The sequence below is a fragment of the Dermacentor andersoni genome, chromosome 8 (genome assembly GCF_023375885.2).
Source record: "Dermacentor andersoni chromosome 8, qqDerAnde1_hic_scaffold, whole genome shotgun sequence".
NCBI lineage: Eukaryota > Metazoa > Arthropoda > Arachnida > Ixodida > Ixodidae > Dermacentor > Dermacentor andersoni.
This window is the reverse complement of record NC_092821.1, coordinates 3,538,953-3,561,463: the sequence shown is the minus strand read 5'-3', so window position 1 is coordinate 3,561,463 and position 22,511 is coordinate 3,538,953. Positions and strand designations below refer to the sequence as shown.

The 22,511-nt window shown below is 46.8% G+C and overlaps 1 protein-coding gene across 3 annotated transcripts in view; it reads left to right on the top strand.

Moving 5' to 3' along the window:
• LOC126526682 (DNA excision repair protein ERCC-6-like) overlaps positions 1-22,511 on the top strand; it is a 332,661-nt gene that overhangs the window by 149,642 nt on the left and 160,508 nt on the right. For all 3 annotated transcript variants that reach the window (XM_055068344.2, XM_055068345.2, XM_050174540.3), the window contains 2 exons: positions 12,356-12,532; positions 22,048-22,164. In XM_055068344.2, coding sequence (XP_054924319.2) covers positions 12,356-12,532; positions 22,048-22,164 — 294 coding nt within the window. The remainder of the gene's footprint in view (positions 1-12,355; positions 12,533-22,047; positions 22,165-22,511) is intronic.

Sequence of the window (22,511 nt, the reverse complement as noted above, 5' to 3'; positions counted from 1 at the left end):
GCCCTGACTGCAGGTCTGAAATGGCATTAATCAAAGCCACCACCGCCGCCATTTCGATTGTCTCGCCGCCTCGAACCGGTGCTCTCGCACGCTGATCTGCTGGCAGCCGTAGCCACTACCGCATAGCGTTAGGTCTAGCTGCTTCTACGTTCGCTAGCTTCTTGCCGTGCTGTGCCATGTTTTTCATTGAAAGAATTCGCTGCTGTCAGCAGTGGTACTGACTCCGCCTGTGTAATCCTCGTGATTGGCATCGAAGCTAGCAAAGCACAGTGCGTTGAGTAACGCCAGTCTCTGAAAGTTAGCCTTGCCTCAATAGAAAAATGTTACGCGGTGAAGCATATCAAGCGTAGGAAGCGGCAATTGTTGCGGGACACAGTATGTATTTCTTAATTATACACACGTGCACCCCCATCTCCTGTCACAGTACGAGCACCGATATGCCTAATATGTGTACTGGCAAGCCTTGAGAGTTTTTTTGGACGTGCCTGTGGCAATTTGAGACCTTAACTCTTTCGTTACCGCGAGGAAGTTGTAGTTTCTTATGTCTCGGAAAAAAAAAAATATTTACCACTACAAATAATATTCCAGCGCACATTGCAGCATAGCGTGTCGTGCATAATGAAATTCTCTTTCCAAAAACATGCGTTGCCAAACAAAAGAATTTTAGGTAACACATAAAAATTCTAGAAAGCACCATTTTTGCTGCCAGTTGATAAAAAAAAAAAAAACGATATCTGCTAAAACATTAACATCAAGGGAAATTCCGAATATACATTTCAAAGATAAATAACCGAGGAATAGTGTCTGAAAAAATGAATGCTCAGTACACCGCCATTCTTTGGATACAAAAAAGAAACTAAGACCAGTTCATCACTCATGGCATGCAGTGAAGCAGTTCCTGGATTTTGTTAAGCATAGGTGCACTCCGCATTTTCCCCACAAAATGTCTGGTATTTGTTCATTTTTGCGGTCCTTGTAACCCATTTTGCAGTTCCGTCTTTTCGGCATCTTCTGAGGATGGTCCAATAAGAAGTCCAGGGAACGCGCTTCACCAGTTTGTCTAGAGTCATGCACCTCTCTTTCAGGACCAATCGCTCTCAGCGTAGCTGGGCAACTACAAGCTTATGCATCCAAGCGTATCTGTTTGCATTTTTGCAGATTGTCTTTATCACTTCTGCAGAGAAGAGTAGAAAGAAATCCCACGCCGTTGCAGACTGTCTTGCGCTAATCCACAGTGCTGGGCCGAGATGTGCTACGAGTGGCCTTCTTGGTGGGAATGGAAGTTTCTTTGCTGCCGATGAAAGCACATCATAACCAAGTGATGTATACACCCTGAAGATAATCAGGAGAGCTCTCAGGTCGTGCAAGAAGATTGGCAGATAAGTGCGCACAAGGATGGAAACTGCTCAAGGCCGTAACGAAAACTCGCCGGTGAACAGTTGTGGATGTCCCATGCTGACTGAAAACATTGTCGCCGTCAGAGCTTGAATCTGCTTTCCTGTCATCTTCGGAATCATAAATCGAGTCATCATTACTAAATTGAAATACGGGTGCAGCATAGTTTCGAGCACGACGCTTTTCTCACAACGCAGCCGCGCGGTGATGACGCCGTGGGAGCCACTTTCAATAACTGTGCAGTGAAACCGGCAGCTCCCCTTGCCTGGATTTTATGAGCGAAGCAAAACCAATACTCTTGGAAACTGGTCAAAAATGCCAGGTCCACATGCGGCGGACTTTCAGAAATACACTTTGTTGGAATAAAACGACTCAGACTCCAAACCAAAGCTCACTAGTGAACAGCTGGCGTTATCTTTGGTTAATTATCACCACTCAGCACTGTCGGACAGCAAAGCTGGCGATATAAATGAATTCTCGACTTACTGGGAGTCATTTGATTACAAAATTTGATGCTAGTGCAGTGTAATCGTGAGCAACATGATTTTTTCTGAAGCTCGGCAGAAGGTGACGGCCATGCCTCTTTTCGCTACAACATATGCGCATTCGTTCGCAATAAGGTCCATCAAAAATCACAACATCACCGGAGCGTGAAAATTTTAACTGATTCTTAAAGTTCAGTGCTTGTACTGACTACTGGATGGCCTTAAGTGGATAAAACGGTTCCAACATGTCGAAATCGGCGATCTAAAGTATTGATCACCGGGATCGATTTTAATATGCGTGGTAACAAACGAGTTAGACATGCATTCATTTTTTTTTGGACTGCCAGATTTTTCGGATGTTTTTGCAGCCCCTAGGGAGTTCGAAAAATCGAATGTCGACTGTACAACTGACCAACAGGATGCTCCAAATGATCCATGGGGTGAATGGGTGGTGGAAGGAGGATACAGAAAGAATCAGTGCACTGAGGAATTAACAAGAAAGGAAGCGTGCCGCCACCTCTTTGAAGGAGCTAGAGCTCAAGAAAACAAAGTGTGGGCTCATGCCGAGATGCAGCTGTCCCTCAACCAAACCAAAATAAAATCTTTAAAGCAGTGAAACTCAACACTGAGATATTGTGCACAGGCTGAGAGTATGGTCAGGACAGTTGAGGTTGACTTCCCCGCTGCTGAGAGAAAATCTTATTTGTGACAATGTTCAGGCCTCATACCAATGAGCTTGCTGTCGGTTGATAGAAATAGCTCATATTCGGAAATATTTACTTCTGTATGCATCTCTTTTTCATTCGTATTTGAAAATGTTCCACTCGATTTGAATGTGTTTTACCATTTTTTCCGCTGTGCATTTTACTGTCACCTTTTTTTCTGTTCTCTTTTTGAATAAAATAGATCTTACTACTTACTATTCAAACTGGATTAAATCATTTTTTTTCAACATGCCTACTAGAAAGTGACAGCATTGGGCAACATGGTGTCAGCCCATCTTGACATAAAACAAAATTCTGGCTCACTCAGGTAATTTTGCAAAGGTGCCCAAGAAAACCTGGAAAACTCAGGTAATTTGGAAATGTCAACTTGGTAGACACCCTGTAGAATGAGCTCAGCATGTTCATATTCAATATATGCTGCTTTGATTTTGTGAACGCCATCCTTGGTTCTTTTGTTTGACATACATTAGAGGTAAGGCTTCTATTTCTTTCTGGCTTTGGATTTTCGGGGAGTGGCTCAAAATTGGGGCCAGCCTAGATTCGAGTAAATACGGTATTATAATATGCTGGCATTAACACCATGACTGAGATTGACTGGTTTTGGTAACTGCTGGCACTGAGGTTGCTGCCCACATACATGCTTGTGCCAGAAAAGCACATTTCCAGACATCGCTATCAATAAATATCGTGATTGAGTGTCTGTAGCCTTAGTGCTTATGCACATTAAGTTTGCTTACAGAGAAATAACGATCGAGCAGCAATAGTTTTTGTTGTCATTAATTGTCAACAACAACATATGAGAATTTTGTTTGAGCTAGTTGATGTATCATCATCATCATCAGCCCGATTATGCCCACTGCAGGGCAAAGGCCTCTCCCATACTTCTCCAACTACCCCGGTCGTGTACTAATTGTGGCCATGTTGTCCCTGCAAACTTCTTAATCTCATCCACCCACTGCCGTTTCCTGCTACGCTTCCCTTCCCTTGGAATCCAGTTCATAACCCTTAATGACCATCGGTTATCTTCCCCCCTCATTAGATGTCCTGCCCATGCCCATTTCTTTTTCTTGATTTCAACTAGGATGTCATTAACTCGCATTTGTTCCCTCACCCAGTCTGTTCTTTTCTTATCCCTTAACATTCCATAGTTCATTGCGTTATCCTCAATTTAAGTAGAACCCTCTTTGTAAGCCTCCAGGTTTCTGCCCCATACGTGAGTACTGGTACTGGTACTGGAGTATCATACTTGAAAAAAAATTTGCTAGTGCAATACAGATGTACAGTTAAACCTCTATATAACGAACTTCAATATAATGAAATTCTGGACATAACGAAGTACAGTAAAACCTTATTAATTCGGATTTCACTGGACCAAAGAAGATGTCTTAATTAACCAAATGTTGAATTGATGAGGTTTAGACAATAATAACAAAGAAATGCCTAAAACAACATACCTTTACTTTATGAAATAACTGGTTATTGTTGCTTGTTGTGTGTGAGAAATTTGTGCGGAAAGCACAATTTTTCGGAGTTCTTGTAGGTGGTGCAGTTCATTCAGACTGTCAGGAGAAACAACACAGATGTCCTCCAAAACTTTAAGGGCATCATCAGCCTCTCTAGCAGCGTGGCGCGGCACTTCACACGCATTCATGACGGGCGCATTTTCGCTATCAGAGTCGGGCTCTTCGTTGCCTAGGGCATCCAGTATTTCGTTGTTGTTGATGCGACTGGCAATGGCAACATCACTATCGGTGGGGATGTGTTCGTCCAGCAGGATGTCCAGAGGCAGAAATCTGTCGAAGCGACTGTCATCTTCCTCGGCGTTTTGGTTAACATCCACGTCCCCAGCTTTCACAGAATCACTGTCACGGACAAAACCGCTGTGTCGGAAGCAGTTCGCAATTATTGCAGGCAGTGTGTTGCTCCACACATGTGCCACCATCTGCACTGCACTGAGCAGAGTTACATCAAATTTTTTCTTTGCCTCCATACAGAGCAACATGTGTTCAAGCACTTCTCTTCTGTATTGGCCTTTCACATACTGAATAATTCCCTGATCCATAGTCTGCAGGGAAGCCATTGTGTGAGGCAGCAAAAAATGCAGCTGCATGTTTGTCAGCCCCGACACATTATTTTGCACACTACAGTTATCTAGAACAATTAGCGCTTTGATCAATTTTGCACAAAAGTGGTGGTCCAGTTCGCGCCGCCAGGCCTGAAATATCGCTGAGGTCATCCACGCCTTTCGGTTCAAGCGATGGTCTATGGGAAGTTTTTTTATGCTATTGAAGCACCTTGGCTTTTCTGCTTTGCCAATTATCAATAGTGGTAGCCGCTCCGTGTCAGTCATGTTGGCAGCCAGCAAAACTGTTATTCTGTCCTTGCTTCGATTATCGCCAACGCCAAGGTCCCCCTTAAATGTGATGGTTTTATCTGGCAGGGCTTTGTAGAAGAGGGCCGTCTCATCTGCATTAAAAAGGTCGAAGGCATCATAATCGGCTAGGCGTGCCGGTAATCCGGCCCTCCAATCTTCAACAACGCCTTCATTCACCAGCCCCTTTCACGCCACACATGCTTTGGAAGACCAGGCCGTGTATTTTCTTCAATCGGTCGATCCTGCCTTCTGATGCCTTGAAGTCTTCAATGTTGTGCTTCAGCGTGTACTTTTCGGCCTGCGCACAGGTAAAGGGGCCACTCAAAAGCAGCGGTGCGTTGCGCGAATCGGCAATCCATTTTAACAACGCTTCTTCAAGGTTTGGGTGCGCTGCCGTTCGCAGTCTCTTCCTGTTGTCAGCGAACTGGTCGCTGTCTTACACCTGAAGAATGTCTGCTTTATTTTTCATGTATGTGCTGAGCGTGCTTCTCTTCACGTTGAATTTATTCATTATGACCTGCCAAGGGACCCCTGCATTCACAGCTTTCAATATTTCTATTTTTGCTGCCAAATCCTTCGCCTCACACTTCGCCCACTTCGGTGGGCACGAGAGCACATGGTGGCACGGCAACAAAGTGACGAGTGCATGCACAATGTCAAGAAAAAACTAAGTATAAACAGAAAAAAGAAAAGCGCAAACAAAATTTAACACACGCACACAAAAAAAGTTCCGCTGTCCTCGCACATGCACCTGACGCAAACCAATAAACGCGATAAAAATGAATACGAAAAAGAACTGCTCAACTCCACAACCACACAACTGCACAAGCAGAAGACGTCGGAAATGGCAGACAGCAATACAAAGAAAAAACATGTATGTATAGGTTAGGGTTGCTAGCATAGACCGATAACTATTGTGCCGATAACTACAGTGCCGATAACTATAGCGATGCAGAGGTAGTGCCAAGGGCCAAAAGCAACTGTAAAGCCAGAAGTACGTTATTGCCACCATGTTTTTTTAGATGTAGGTATGTCTATTATGTAGCAATAAAATAAACATGGCGGCCTTGACGTATTTCCGGCCTTTCGACACTCCCAGCACATGCAAGCATGGCCTTTGAGATTGGCGCACGCTAATCGGAGACGCCATCGCTGGCGTTGTGATCTGAACATCCTCTAGTGCCACCTGATCCTATATGCCTCACGTGCCTCTGAGCTCTGCAAACTGTCCGAATTAACCGAAGTAGGGCCAGATATGTCCGAAATAACGGGAGTTTCGTGCCATAGGGTTATGCACATGTTTGATGGGACCAGACGGCGCGTGCGAACTAACCGAATTTCCAAATTAACGGGGGTCAAAATAATGAGGTTTTACTGCATATAACTTTTCATAATCTCTTGTTCATAGAACACCACGTATTCAAAACCTCAATGTAACAAAAGTGGGTGCATGAGATTTCAATATAACGAAATTTCACTGCCACCACAAAGGAATGCCGAGACATTAAATCGAAACTTCCACGGACGCAGATGATCAAATGATTGAATTACAAGTGGCTGCTTGCAAACGCGCCTCTCAAATCGCGCGACAAGAGTGACCACCGAAGTGTAGGCACATCCTGTTCCGCATAAAGTCTAAATGCGGTAAGGTCCTATTGTGCCCCATGCACTGTGTGCTTCAGGTGCGAGTAAATGTGCGAAGGTGAGACAAGAAAGATGGTGGCTTCACAAATGCCGCCTTCCTGTGCGAGCATAGGGGAAGAGGGCGACGGGAGCGAGTTCGCGGTAACGTGACCAAGAGTGCGTGAAGGGTAAGTCGGCGCGCATCTCGGCCGTAAAAGCTGTAAGCGCTGCTGAGCGCATATGCAGCAGCGCACCATGCTCCAGAGCTAAAGTGTCGCGTGTGCAAAGAGTGGGCGTGCCAACATGGTGCGGCATCATGTCAGCTGTGCGTTTAGTAGATTGCATAATCGCGAGTTTCAGTGACCCGTTGAAGTGAGAGGCACACTAATCATTTGCTCTGCATTGCCGGTGCTTTTCATGATAGTGTTGTTCCAGTGCAGGTAACGCTATCAGCCGCGAGGTCAGAGTGCATGCAAAAGCATGGCTGGCTTCGCTTCATTCGTACTGCCAATGTGAACATATAGTCGACGTGGTATGCAGCCATATCATTCGTCGCCGACTGCCGAATTCATCAAAATGAATTGCTTTCTCATTCAAATTTGCTTTCTTTGATTGCCCGATAGTTCGTAAAACTCTGTGGCCGCTTTCCATGCAAAGAAAATTTATTGGGGACTGTACTTATTTGCATAAATGGTTGAGTTTCAATACAACGAAATTTTGATATAACAAAGCAAATTGCCAATTTTACCGACTTCGCTATATCGAACTTTAACTGTAGATTGAAAAACACATAATACATTATGGGCACCAACTACTAGTTGAAGTTTATTGCAGAAAAAAACAGCGCTTCTATAACAATCCTTCATGCACATACTTGAAACCAAAAAAGTGAGCATGTGTAGATTGAAAAATATTATTTGCAATTCTCTAGAAATAGTATTTTTTTGTCCAACAGGGCACGCGATGGCGCACTTATCTTCAGCTCTCCTGATGTGAACTGCTTCGGCAATCTCAGCTTACTTTCTGCCGTATTTGAACTTGGTTTCATTGAACAAAGGCATGAATGCGCACACTTTGCAATCAGCTGCAAATAATATAATGTAACATGTGGGATTCTCCTCCCGTGCTCTTGGGACAAAGGGACGACAACACAGTAGTGCAAACAATCACAAGGGCATTTATTGCACCTTTCATAGATCAATGCCTGCTAGCCGAGTTGCTATCCACAAAACATGCCGATGGGCGCGTGACAAATCTAGAAGTCCGACTCACCGCGACCGGATAACGAGCGAATATGTTCGCCCCATGCTGGATCCCAACGCCTGGTTGTTCCCGCGTACGATCACGCAAGACGGTCTCGCAGAAGCATGGATCGGCGCACGCGCGGCACGTCTGCCGCGTAGCCGGGCCGCCGCCGAAGAGACAGCCTGTTCTTCACTGCGCCCCCAAATAACCCTGCCGTGAGGCGGCGTTAGCAGCGCAACCCTCGCGCCATCTCTCGCACTGCGCCCCAACCACGTCGACCGCAGCGGGCATCACGCAGGCCACGCGGCGAAGCCGCACCGCAGGAGCTATGCCGAAAAACAAGATATCTGGGGACGCGTGAGAGTAACGCATCCCCACATCCCCCCAACCTTAAATCACTACATATTCCGGCGAAACATGTCACTCGGTCTAACATCAATGCGTGCTTCGCGAACAAGGTGGTACATGCAACAGTGGCCGCGCTGAAGAAATGTCCACACGCTGTCCATAGCATGCGAGCCGACATTGTCCCTGGGTACACCGCTGGCGTTCGCCGGTCACAGCAGTAGCTTTGCAGACTCGACGGCACGATTCCAGGCCAGGACTCCGGAAACGACGACACAGTAGTCGGTACGAGCAAGCGTCGCTCGCGCCGACACGCCCTGCTGGCGAAGCCGCCGTAGCTGTCGGTGATCGCCGGCTCTTTTGTCCGCCGCCAAGGGTTGTGAGCTGGATACAGGAGGCCGCCGAAGTCGCTGCGCCGAACTGGCCACAGCATCACCATCGCCCGGGGTGGCTTGATCGTAGTCCGGAGCAGCAGCGCAGACGATGTGCAGGTGACAGCAAGCCAGGGGCGACTCCAATCACGCTGCGTACACTCAACACACTCGGCAAACACTAAAGTAGTGCAAGGGAGAGGAATTCTGCATGCGCATCGCCCACGTGGTACGATGTTCAACTCGGCTAGCAAAAGATCGGGCAGCTACTCAGATGCTAAGTTCACGTGAACGAAGCTCGCTTCCTTGAGTCGAACGAGTAATCTCAATTCGTGCCAGGCTAACTAGAATGAGGGAAGCAAAGTGCAACACCTCAACGCCACGGTCCACCAGGTTGTTTCCCTCCACGTGTGACAGGCAGCTCCGTAAAAGCTTAGGCCTAAAGCATCGCTACCCTGACAACCGGCATCCAAAAAACAACACCCAGAATGGGCGCAAGACAGGCAGCCGCGAGGAGACGTCAGCTCTGTTAGGTGGTCCTACCCCGCTCGGTGCGCACAGCATCCGAGTTGACGGCGCCTACCGTCCCAGACGGTGTCGGAGCGCCCGGTGCCAGGCTGCAATACCAGTCAGCCCGTAGTGGCACCCATGGCCCGCGGCCACCCGACTCCCAGAGCCGCGACTTCATCAGAGTCAAAGAGATAGAAGAAGCTATTTACATAAGAAATTCGGACCACCCACGAGGCTTCCGTACTCGCTCGCTTCAGGCTTCCGAATGCTCCGCGGGCGCTAAGCCTCGCTCTCCCAGGATGCAGACCACGTGGCTCTCGTACAGATGAATGTCATTAAAAAAAACACTTGCGGAAAGGCTTAGCATGTTGACATGTTCAAACACAGTTCAGCCACCGTCGCCTCGCTCAAGAAAGCACGCCGCCAACGCTAGCGATCAAAATCCACGCTAGGCCTACGCTTCAGTTCAAACAAAGGTCTCGAACGAAGCAAAACTGTTAAATCTATCGTCCGATGCCCCAAGAGGTCCACGTTGGGCAGCCAGATGTGGGATTCTCCTCCCGTGCTCTTGGGACAAAGGAACGACAACACAGTAGTGCAAACAATCACAAGGGCATTTATTGCACCTTTCATAGATCAATGCCTGCTAGCCGAGTTGCTATCCACAAAACATGCTGATGGGCGCGCGACAAATCTAGAAGTCCGACTCACCGCGACCGAATAACGAGCGAATATGTTCGCCCCATGCTGGATCCCAACGCCTGGTCGTTCGCGCGTACGGTCACGCGAGACGGTCTCGCAGAAGCATGGATCGGCGCACGCGCGGCACGTCCGCCGCGTAGCCGGGCCGCCACCGAAGAGGCAGCCTGTTCTTCACTGCGCCCCCAAGTAACCCTGCCATGAGGCGGCGTTAGCAGCGCAACACTCGCGCCATCTCTCGCACTGCGCCCCAACCACATCGACCCAACCACATCACGCAGGCCACGCGGCGAAGCCGCACCGCAGGAGCTATGCCGGTAAACAAGATATCTGGGGACGCGTGAGGGTAACGCATCCCCACAAACAATGGATATTTAAACACCACTTTTTTGTACAGTGCCTGTATCAGCCACAGACAGGCAGTGAGTGCCTTCAAAGAGGTGGTGAAAGTCTTCTAAGGCCAGGGCAACCTTGTCTGTGGTTACGGAATCGAAAGTGCCAGGGATTCAGCCAGTTCCAGACCTAATATGTGCTGGGTCCGTTTCACAACAAAGTCTGCGAGGCACCAATGGTCGTTGACTACTTGAATTGTCACTCTGCACTGCAGGATTGCATTTCCGCTGTAGGACGGCAAAATTGAATTAATTGGCCTCGGGTGTGGCTTCGTTTGAAATCTGTTGTTTGCCGACATAGATTGGCTTAAGAGTCCAGTGTCCATCTTCAACGCAGCCTGTTGTTCTTCAACTGGGGCCTTAACAATCCCGTCCATTTTCTGAAATTCGCATATGGTGAAGTCCAAGATTTCGAAATCGTCGTTTTCGTGTTGCACTTCGTTGACTTCATGCTTTCCGCAGCAAACCGTAAAATGATTTCGGGCTCCACAAGCACGACAGATTTTGCCAAAGGCGAGACACTTCCTTGGTTCGTGTCTTCTATTGCACTTGGAGCGCTGGAATGTGTTTTACAGACCTTGGCTGCGGTGTCGGTAGACTTTTTTGGTAGTGTCCACTTTTTCTTCCTTACTTTGCCATGCTTCGTTTTGTTTGCTTGCAACCTCTGTGGCATTCCAGATTTGTGCTGCCTTTTAGAGTGTCAAATTCTTTTCTCAGCATTTTTTTACTTAGTTTACAATTCCAAGTACCACACACGATTCAGTCGTGAATCATCGATTCGAAAGGCAGGCAGAAGTTTCAATACCTTACTTGCTTGCTCAGGTCTAGTATGAAGTGCTCCGCTGGTTCAACTTCATCTTGCGTCCTTGTTCAGAAGACTTTTCTTTTGCTGCTCTGTGAAGTACTCTTCAAATTTTTTTACCACAGTCTTTTGTAGTCTTGGTCGTTTTCGCCTTCAAAAAATGTAAAGTTATTGAAGACCTCCAGTGCATCATCCCCAGCAGCAGTTAGGAGCTTGGTGCTTTCTGTCAGCGGTTATCTTGCTTGCTCTGTTGCTTGTACGTACAGCTCGAACTTTTGCTTGAAGAGCTCTTGTAGGCTGCTAGATCCTTGGTACGCAGTTGCTGCTTGTAGTCGGCTGCACGAATATGTTCTTGTGCTCGGGCTGCAGCATTGGGACGGTGTAGACGAGCTTGTTCCCGGTTCTGCTCGCGGCGTTGATGATTGAAAACTGCCGGCTTCTGAGGAGTATGTATGACGTATGGCCTACCCATTTCACCCAGCCTACCTATTTCGGAGCCGGAAGGAAACTGCTGCATGTGCACTTGGCTGTGACGGAGAGTGAGGGCGTCGCTAGTGGTGCAGCCAATCGCGTGCATCTCTTTCTCTTTTTTTTCCCCATGCGTGGTCATGGGGTTGCGCCGGAGTAGTTTTTGGTGTACAGGCGACGAACAGACGAATTGGCTAGCCATATATACAGCTTCACTATAACAAATATACACTTTACACAGCTTTAGGGACTTCACTCCATTTTTGCATGGGTAAGCGAAGAATGGGGTGCAGTGAGGAGAGCTGTGACTTGCACTACCCAGCCTTTTGTGGCTCGCAAGCAATTCGCAGCACGGCATGTTCAAAAGCTCAGGGGGTCATGCCACCACCCTTATGACAATTCACCATGTAACAATAATGTTGGGGATTATGTGCTGCTCAGCATAGTCGATGGGTCCCTCTGCTTTCAGGAAAGTTTCTCGAACAAAAAGCGCCCACTTTCAAAGACTTTTGCTACAGGCAGTAGCACACAATGCCTTACAAACTTTTCAAGCACTTGTCGAGTGCGAGAACTATGCTCAAAACAAGCCAGACCACCCGTGTTACTGCAGAAATGACATCTTTTCTGTACCACCCAGTCAACACCGTCAGGTCGTGCCACTTAAAGCACCAGCCCGTCTGCCCCATTGCACTGAGCTTGCACAAGAACACCGAAAGCAGAGCACCTGGGAAATATTTTGAGCTTTTCTTATACGCAAAAAAGAAGGAGACCTGTGCATCACGATGCTGCCACTGTTGTGATATGAACAAGAAATATTGTAGTATCTGTTTCAATAGCCTGATATTCCCAACCCACATTTTCCTTCCTTCAACAGCTGTATAAATTGCCAGAAGTAATATAAACTTTGTATGGTCTTTGCAGTTTCGCACCCCTCATCGGCTGATCCTGTCAGGCTCACCGATCCAGAACAGCCTGCGGGAGCTGTGGTCCCTGCTGGACTTTGTCTTTCCAGGCAAGCTGGGCACCCTGCCGGTCTTCATGCAAGAGTTTGCTGTCCCCATCACACAGGGTGGCTACTCAAATGCCTCGGACGTCCAGGCAAGTTTTCTCTTCCTTTTCTGCTGCAGGTGAGCACCCAATAAAACATCTTGCCACCACTGTGAGCTAAAGCATGCCAAAAACAGCAGCATTTCTTGCATATCCACCTAACGAGCCACTTAGCCCTCCTTCTGTGCTTCCTTCTGTGATGCACTTCTTGGCCAGCACTTCTTGGCCAGTTTGTAGATTGTAAGTATTCGACTGATGATTGTCAGTGGCTAAGCAATCTCCAAACGTTTCGATGTCCAGCATGTAGATGCCCGTCTGAACCTTTGAAGTGCTGTGCGCCAGTCTAGGAGCAACCCTGGCACATTTCCGAAGTCATCATCATCATCAGCCTGGTTATGCCCACTGCAGGGCAAAGGCCTCTCCCATACTTCTCCAACAACCCCGGTCGTGCACTAGTTGTGGCCATGTCGTCCCTGCAAACTTCTTAATCTCATCCGCCCACCTAACTTTCTGCCGCCCCCTGCTACGCTTCCCTTCCCTTGGAATCCAGTCCGTAACTCTTAGTGACCATCGGTTATCTTCCCTCCTCATTACATGTCCGGCCCATGCCCATTTCTTTTTCTTGATTTCAACTAAGATGTCGTTTCCCGCGTTTGTTGCCTCACCCAATCTGCTCTTTTCTTATCCCTTAACGTTACACCCATCATTCTTCTTTCCATAGCTCGTTGCGTCGTCCTCAGTTTCAGCAGAACCCTTTTCGTAAGCCTCCAGGTTTCTGCCCCGTAGGTGAGTACTGGTAAGACACAGCTATTATACACTTTTCTCTTGAGGGATAATGGCAACCTACTTTTCATGGTCTGAGAATGCCTGCCAAACGCACCCCAGCCCATTCTTATTCTTCTGATTATTTCCGTCTCATGATCCGGATCCGCCGTCACTACCTGCCCTAAGTAGATGTATTCCCTTACCACTTCCAGTGCCTCGCTACCTATCGTAAACTGCTGTTCTCTTCCGAGACTGTTAAACATTACTTTAGTTTTCTGCAGAATAATTTTTAGACCCACTCTTCTGCTTTGCCTCTCCAGGTCAGTGAGCATGCATTGCAATTGGTCACCTGAGTTACTAAGCAAGGCAATATCATCAGCGAATCGCAATTTACTAAGGTATTCTCTGAGGTATTGGCATCCGAGGTCAGTGGATGCCACTGAAATTCACTAGGTACGTTCACCTACTCACTTATGTAATTTCTTTAAAACAGCAAGCGTAAGAGTTACACAGATTTTTGCTAATGAATTTCATTAATTGCCTCAACCGACTTGCCGTCCCTCCTACTGGTCACCTTGTGTAAATGGTGGCATGCAGAGACCGTGCTGAGAATGAATGGCAGACAAGGCTAGTGTTGGGCGTGAGAAGTTGCTGTCACAAGAAGTTACGTTTTTTGTGGATGGGCAACTGATGGGTGGCAAGTGGTGTTCTGTAGTTAGCTGCACTAACTTGAGCCCTTGCCTGCTGCACCCACAGTTAGCTGATGTCAATTGTGTTTAGCCGAGGTTAGGCCTATCACAGTCGACGTGTTTATGCGTCTGTTGCCGGAGGACCTCCCTGAAGCTCAAGCCATTTAGATGAAAAAAGAAAAAAAAAACTGCTTTTATACTTTAGATTTTACCATACTGACACTTGTACTTATGTATCCTTTATTTTCGGACTGGATTTCACCCATTTACAACTTAATGTTATCGCTCAGCAGAAGATGCGCCGGCATTATTTGGAACTTACTCGAATGTTATTGTTAATTCTATCTGTTGAATTTCATTCAACAGATAGTTGTATGTGCTCGTCGAACCTTGTGCAATCAGATTGTGTGAGTGACCCAAATTTTGTAGTACTTTCTTGAAGGCACGCGAGCACCAGCAATTATGTTAGAACTTTCAACGAGTCATGTACAAAAGCCAACATGCTTGACCCACAGATGAGCTTTTCGACGATTGCAGACTGTGTTTGTCGCTATCGTTGTGATTTGAATGTCATGCACTTTTAGGGTCACAAGTTCACTCAATGAACTTGTTTCATCATTCACAGTTCTGCTACTGTGTTCTTGTCTGTCACTACAATGGGACATCTGGTGGAGGTGCGGGGTAGTGAATTCGCCAACAAAAGAAGAGCTGACGACATGACGTACCATCCACAGCTATGTCATGGACATACCTGTCGATGAGGTGTCCTCCAGCTATACAAATCTAGACAGCTGGAGGACACCTCATAACTCCGACCATAATCTGCACGGCAAGAGTTACAGTTCATGACTGGACTTATCCTGCGACCTGCAACAATGCTCATGAGATGCAATTCTCGGCATGGGCTTCTTGAGCCAACACGGCGGTGTTATCCACTTAAAGTGCAATTTGATAACTCTGTCCACAGATCAAGCTGAAGAGGACACTCAGTCAGCATTTCCTAAGTGTACTTGAAGATCAAGTCAGCATTTTGCATCGCGCCAGCATCATGATTTTTGTCGTTGCAGAAGTACCTGGAGATGTTGAAGTCATCGTCGAGAACGGCAAACAGCTGCTGCTCAATCGTGAAATCGGCGTTGCAAGGGGTATTGCCCAGTTACGCCAAGGAAAATTTTATGTAATGGTGGCAAACTTCAGCCGGGAATTTAAACACCTGAACAAGGGCACTAAGACCGCACATATACAGCAGTCAGCGACGCACTTGTCCTCTAGGATTCCGTTGAAGCTATAATGACGATGCATGTACCTGAATCATTTTCTGATATTAATCCATGTCTTCCCAGCCATAATAACAATGAGGGCAGTCTCGTTAACGCTGCTACTGTTCGGACTGATAGGCCAGAGGTCGCGGAGCAAGCGGCTATTGTGCTCGCCCTGGTTGACAGGTGCAGGCCTTTTGTACATAGCGATTCAAAGTCGGCCGTTAGGGCCTTTGAGAAGGGCTCGGTGGCTAAGGTTGCTTTTATAATTATGCAGACATGTGAGATCTCTCAACACTACTTATGTTGGTTCCTTGCTCACCTTGAGATGATCGAGGGAGCCCCTCCGAATCTCAATGAGTCCGCTCATGAGGCAGCGCGAGATCTTGCCCTCCGCTCTGCCCCGCGCAACAACGTGGCGGTACTCCCCGAGAACAGAGACTCCCCTTCCACATACATTGAAATCACGAAGTATTACCTTCTTAATCGCAGGGTTTACAGTTTGCCGCATCCTAGACTAAACAGGGCTCAGGCACTTGCATTACACTTACTACAGACTGGTACTTATCCTTGCCCACGGAGACTGAACATGTTTTATTCAGAGACGTATACAGAGCCTTATTGCCAAGATTGTGGTGCTTTAGCCATGCTCGAACACATGCTCTGTTCTTACAAAAGAATTGAAGACTCGGCGATCAAGGATGTGTCCAGGTGGGAGGCTCGCAGCCCGGACCTGGATGAACAAGTCTGGGCTGTCCAGCAGGCTCACGACGTGGCTGCGAAGCTTGGCCTTCCGGTCCCGACGTGGGAGCGGCCCGCTTAGTGATTAATTATCACTACTTGCAGGACCAAATAAAGTTTTACTTCCTTCCTTCCTTCCTTCCTTCCCAGCCATAAGCAAGAACAGCTCAATGGTCTCCTCCAGCAATACTAGGACTACTTTTCATCATCATCAAGGATTCAACAAACATCAGTTGCTAAGCATTGCATAATATTGAAGAATCCACTCGACCACTCCGTCAAGGCCCGTACCAAGTTTTGACAAGAGAGTGACATATCATTAACCGACAAGTCAACGAAATGCTGCGTTACAAAATCATCCCGCTGTCGAATAGCCCACGGACATCTCCTGTGATCTTAGTGAAAAAGAAAAATGGAACTCTCCGGTTTTGCATCAATTATTCTCACCTGAATAAAGTCACAAAGAAAGACGTGTACCCACTACTAGGAGAGATGACACACTGCCCCGCAGGGGCGTCTGCGCAAGCAGGCGTTTGGTGCGTTGCGACACCACGTACCCGAGCACACGAGGGTTGGACCCTCCCGCGTGTAGCCGTGTGCGGCTTAGCCGTGTCCGGGGAAAGGGGGATCCTGGAGGTTGAGCCGATGCTGGGTGTTCGGACCTTTAAGGCCCCCCGGCGGAGGCAACACACCTCTTTGGCCTCTGCTTCACGTAGACGGCACCCCCGGACTGACCCACCCGGGGGAAATCGGCAGTCGTCCTTTCCTATCTCTCTCTCCTCAAATCTTTGTCTTTATCTCTCACTTTTTTACCTTTCCTGTCTTCTTCTCTCTTCCATTTACTTCCTTTCTCCACGGCGGCAAGGGTTAACCTTGTGTGGCTATCCTACCTTGGGTACACCATATTTGGTTATAGTGACGGCGTACGGCTGGCGCCGTGCAGACTTGTATACAATTTCTGCCGCGTCCCCTCGTTGGGCTCCGTGGTGGGTGGTCGGCGCTGTTGCTGAATTTATTATGCCTATTCATGGAAAACTCTTTTCCCCCACTTCCTGATCGCCCTCCTAAACGAGGGCGCACCGAAGTCTTTCAATTTTCGGGCAACCGAACATGCAACTTTCCCCGCTTTCATGTCGTCCACTCTGATCAATCTGGAAAGACTGTGAGAATGATCTCACCTTTTCTGGTATTGAAATCTCTCACTGAAGTCTTTGGACCTGGTTACAAAGCGTCGAAAATGGCAAGCGGCGATCTCCTACTGGAGCTTCGTGACGAGAAACAGCATGAAAAACTACCTAAACTGGTGTCCTTTGGTGATGTTCCGGTTACAATTACCCCACACCGTGCCATGAATACCACCCGCGGCGTTGTCTCTGATGCTGATTTGCTAGAGCTATCTGAAACTGAACTCCTGGAGGGCTGGAGCGATCAGAACGTCATCAGTGTCAAACGAATTAAGATGAGGCGGAAAGGAAAAGAAATTCAGACGAAACACCTAATACTTACTTTCGGCTCTAGTTATCTGCCCGACACCATCGAGGCCGGGTACCTCCAGATTCGTGTAAGGCCATATGTGCCAAATCCCCTGAGATGCTTCAAGTGTCAAAGGTTCGGCCACAGCTCACAGAACTGTCGAGGCCGTACGACTTGTGCCAAGTGTAGTGAAAATGAACACTCCTCTGTTGCACCCTACGCATAGCACGTCCGTGTACAAGTGGTTCCTCCGAAATTGCTTCAGACGTGCCGGCTGCCGTGTGCTTGGTGATGATTGTAAATTCTGATGAATGCGACGAAGCCGTTGTCGGTGTTGCTGAAGTTTGGTTGCGAGCTATCAGAATTTCCGGAAGCTGTTGATGAATCAATGGTTGATGAGTTTGTGAGTACAGATGATAGTGTCGCGACCGCGGGAGGGCCTGAAAACGAAGACTACATTGCCAACATCGTACCGAGCACAAGTGAAAGTGGGCACAATGAGGAAAGCAATGACGCTCCTTTGCCCACATCTTCCAAGGTTATTGGTTCACTCACACTAGTCCGCTGCTTCAGTGCGAATATGGAAGGCTGCGGCCTCAGCTGCTCCAACTCCTTAGACAATGTGGAAAAGTGGGTGTGTCGCAGGCAGCTAAATTGCCCAAGCAGAAGAAAATACAGGACTATTTCATCGGAAACTAAGATAGTTTCATCAGCAAAGTGATTTTATAAATGGTATGCGCTTCTATGACATCCAATTCTTTAACAGGCTTATATCAAAATATGCTCTATATTTAATTGATAGGCATTTCATTGCGAGTTCGATATAGCCAGGTTCAATTGTGCTACAAAAAACTCAACACTGGTAAGCAGCACAGGCCCTTGGGGATAGTTGGGTTGATGAAACAGTAGAACCTCATTGATAGGTCCAGTTACATATGTTTTCCCAGCACGAACGTTCCCAATCGAGAACTCAAAAAATGTCCCAATAGAATTATGCCCATGTTTTTCCAGTTCATACGTTCTTGGAAAATACGATTTTTCAGCACCGACCTTAAGTGCTTTACCAAACTGCGATCATATAATATGCTTTCCGGCCGCTAGATCCCATGTAAACAAGAAAATGTGTGAGGCGCCTGCCATCGAGAACATTATATAGCTGCCCACTACAGCAGCCTCAACGCAATTAATACTCTCCCGCCCATGTCACGGGAAAACGCAGATGCGCATTCAGTTTCTCATTTCGGTGCCAGCAAATCTTCACCCAGTTCGTCGCACGCCGCATTCACAGCTACTGCTGCGAAACCTATTGTGACAAGTATCTTGGCATATGTGTTTCACAGTGCATGGTGCCGTTGGAAGCATAGCGCATGCATTTAATAGGCGATAAGTGAAACTCGCTGCCATTCCCTGCTGCAGACTGCGATCGCATACGTTTCCCGCCGCTAGATCCCATGTGAACAAAAAAAGGCGCATAGCACGCGTGATCGAGAATGTAGCCACCCGTTTCACGTGAAAGCCATGGTGCATGCAGTTTCTTATTCCGGTACCAGCAAATATCCGCCCGGTTCATCGCATGCCGCATTCGCAGCTATTGTCACCAAACCTATTGCGATAAGTATCTTCACCTATCTATTTTACAGCGCATGGTGCATAGTGCCATTGGTAGCGTACTGCACGCTTTTAGTAGGCGCGATATGCCGCCGTTCCCTGCTGCAGGTGGCGTGATGTGGGCAATATGTGTCGCTTCCGTGGCATCTGGCGTCGCCCAACAGCTCGATTTAGTTTCTGTTTTTGACGCCCCCTTAAAACATCACGCAATAGGAAAACAACAAAACGCGTCTTGGGCCGCCCGAGTACCACTAGCGCAACGCGCTTCAGCGTCTCGTGCTGCAACAATCCGTGCAACAATCCGTGCAACGCATAAATGTCAGCAATGTTTGAGTCTGTCGAAATTTTTTTTAGTTACTTCGGGTCGTACGTTTTCCCAGTTAGTATGTTTTCCTCGCAGTTTTTTTCCCAAAAAGTGTAAACGAGGTTGTACTGTACCTGTGGCAAGTGCTGTGTAGTGCAGTTGGGTAGATGCATGAGCAACCTGTCCCAAAATGTGTTACCTTTGCCTTGTGTCTCGTTTGTTATGTTCCATAATGAAGATATTGTGTCTCTGGAACACTTCACTTCACTTCACTTTCACTTTATTTCCTTAAAGACCCTCATGTGAGGGTATTACATAAGGGGTGGGACACATATAGGTTAACAACAGAATACAGAAAAAAATTTTGAACGAGTTATACAAACAAAAATGATTATTGTGATGCAAGCGCACACGTAATTTGGTTAAGGAACATAGATGGGCATGTGATGGCAGCAAGTTCTTGGGGAAGGCCGTTCTAGGCGCAAGCTGTCCGGGGCAAGAATGACGAAGAAAACGTTTTTGTGCTTGCTCGTGGTCAAGACACCTGCTGCTGATGGCCGGTGCGAAGAGAGAAACGTGGTGGGGGAGGGCAGATGTAGGGTTCCTGTGATAGCTCGGAATAAAAGAATTTATGAAATCAGCCCAAACTAGAAATGTGGCGACGAAGTGCAAGAGTAGGCAGATTGGACTGCGATTTCAGAGATGACATGCTGATATCAAAAGAGTACGAGGAATGAATGAATCTAGTTGCCCTGTTTTGAACTGATTCAAGTGAATTAGCAAGGTATACTTGTTTCGGACACCAGATGGGCGATGCGTATTCTAATTTTGATCGAACTAGTGATTTGCATGCGACTAGCTTAACATGCAGGGGGGCAGAGTGGAGATGACGCTTTGAGGCAAGCGTTTTGTTAGCAGATGAAATAATATTCGCGATATGGCTATTCCACGTAAAATCATGACTAAGATAGGAACTTTAGAGGTAGTGTAGGGAAACAGGAGAGGATTACTGGGACGGTGGAAATATATATATTTGCATTTGTTTATATTAAGTGTCACTAGCCAGTCGTTGCACCAGTTTTGTACCAGATTTAGCTTATCTTGTAGGGCTTGTTGGTTAAAGGTGTCAGTAACTGTTTTGTAAATAACAATCGTTGGCAAACATCCGAATATGGCAATCTAATTTCTGAGGTAGGTCGTTAATATAAATTAAAAACAAAGGAGGCCCTAGGACGGATCCTTGGGGCACCCCTGAGGAAACTGGTAATAAGTTAGACATTTGTTTATTAATGACGACTGACTGGGAGCGGTGAGTCAAGAATTCTTTTATCCATGCTAGTATGTCACAATGCAAGTTTAGGCCGGAAAGTTTCAGAAATAGGCGGTATGGGGTACCTTGTCAAATGCCTTAGCAAAGTCAAGGAAGATTGCGTCAGTTTGGAGGTTAGCGTCAAGGTTGACATGCAGGTTGTGAATGAAAATAGCTAGTTGGGTCTCACAGGAGTAACCTTTACGAAATCCGTGCTGTGATGAATTAAAGAAATTATTTGAGTCCAGAAACTACATTGTTAAAGAGTAAATGACGTGTTCCATGAGCTTGCATGGTATGCTGGCAAGTGATATGGGGCGGTAGTTAAGTGGTGAATCTTTTTTACCTGACTTGTGGACTGGGACAACCTTCCCCACTTTCCGGTCGTGGGGTATGATACCTGTAGAAATGGACCGCGAGAATAGCAAGCATAAAAACTTGGCAGACATGTGGCGAGTGTTTTTCAAGACCTTTGTGTTGATTTCATCAATGCCGGTAGATGAAGAAAGTTTTAACTTATCTATAAGAAGGGATATGCCAGTTTCTGAGAACGTAACGGCTGGCATTGCATTTGTGGGGTCACTGGCTGTCATGAGGGGTGGTGGTTTTTGTTCTTTAGTGAATACAGATGCGAAGGCAGAATTAAATATGTTAGCGTACTCAACGTCTGAAATAACACGTCCAGAATCGTCAGTCAGGGTAACAACACACGAAGATTGAGGGTTTAAAAGCTGCCAGAATTTAGTCGGGTTATCTGTAAGTATGTTTGGCAAATCGATGTGGTAAAAGGAACGGTTAGTGTTTTTACTGCCACCAAATACGCCTTTTCAGCAGCGTAATATTTTTCCCATGCGCAGTCTGTTCTGCTCAGTTTAGCACTACGGAAAAGGCGTTTATTTTTATTTTTTATCTTCCCAGAGTCTTGGTGAACCATGGCTTGTGGTGGTTAGTGCGGAAGCTGCATTTGGGGATATATTTATTAGTCAATTCATTCATTTTATGTTTAAACGTTGACCAGTTTGTGTGGATGTCTTGTTTGTCAAATGACCCCTGATATGATGGAAAAAAGGCCTCCAATTCCACATTGAAGGCCTCATAGTTTCCTTTGTTGTAAAGAGAAATTGTTTTTTGGCAAGTTGCTTTTGTTATTGGGGTGAAGTTAAAGCATGCATGAATGACTTTATGATCGCTGATTTCACGGAGATAAGTAATAGCGTTGAGGCTGTCAGGATGGCTAGATAGTATGAGGTCAAAAACACAACAGGCATTTTCTTGTGCACTGCAAAAAGAGACCTATTTGCACAAATTGGGACATGGTGAGCTTTTAGAATCAGCATAGGGAGAAAATCAGCATAAGTTGCATTCCTTTACACTTTATAGTGTTGCAGTTCTTTCTCAATTCCCTTGGCACGTCGTAGGTGCAGACTGCGTACCGGTGTGCCAGTGCCCTGCGAGACACCATCAAGCCGTACTTACTGCGCCGGATGAAGGAGGACGTGCGTACTAACCTGCAGCTGCCCGACAAGAATGAGCAGGTAGTTGATTCTGCTGCACTACTTTTGCTGACAGCAATGGTTCGTGGCATCTGGTTGCCTCATTTCCGACAGCAACTACTGCGCTTGAAACATGCATTTTGTTTTTGTTTCATTTTTGATAAGTGCAGCTGCTCTTCCCTATGAGTCACTTTTATCTTTCATGGTGTTAATAGCATGAGTTATGCAAAATTCTTGTGCAGGTTTTGAGAGGAACTGTAGTCAACATCAGTGTCTTTTCCATGGAAGGCACAGGACATAACACAGGAGAAAACGTACAGAACTGACTTGTTTAACAAGTTTTATGCACAAGCATAGAAAATACAGTAATAACCGTTAACTCAAGATCA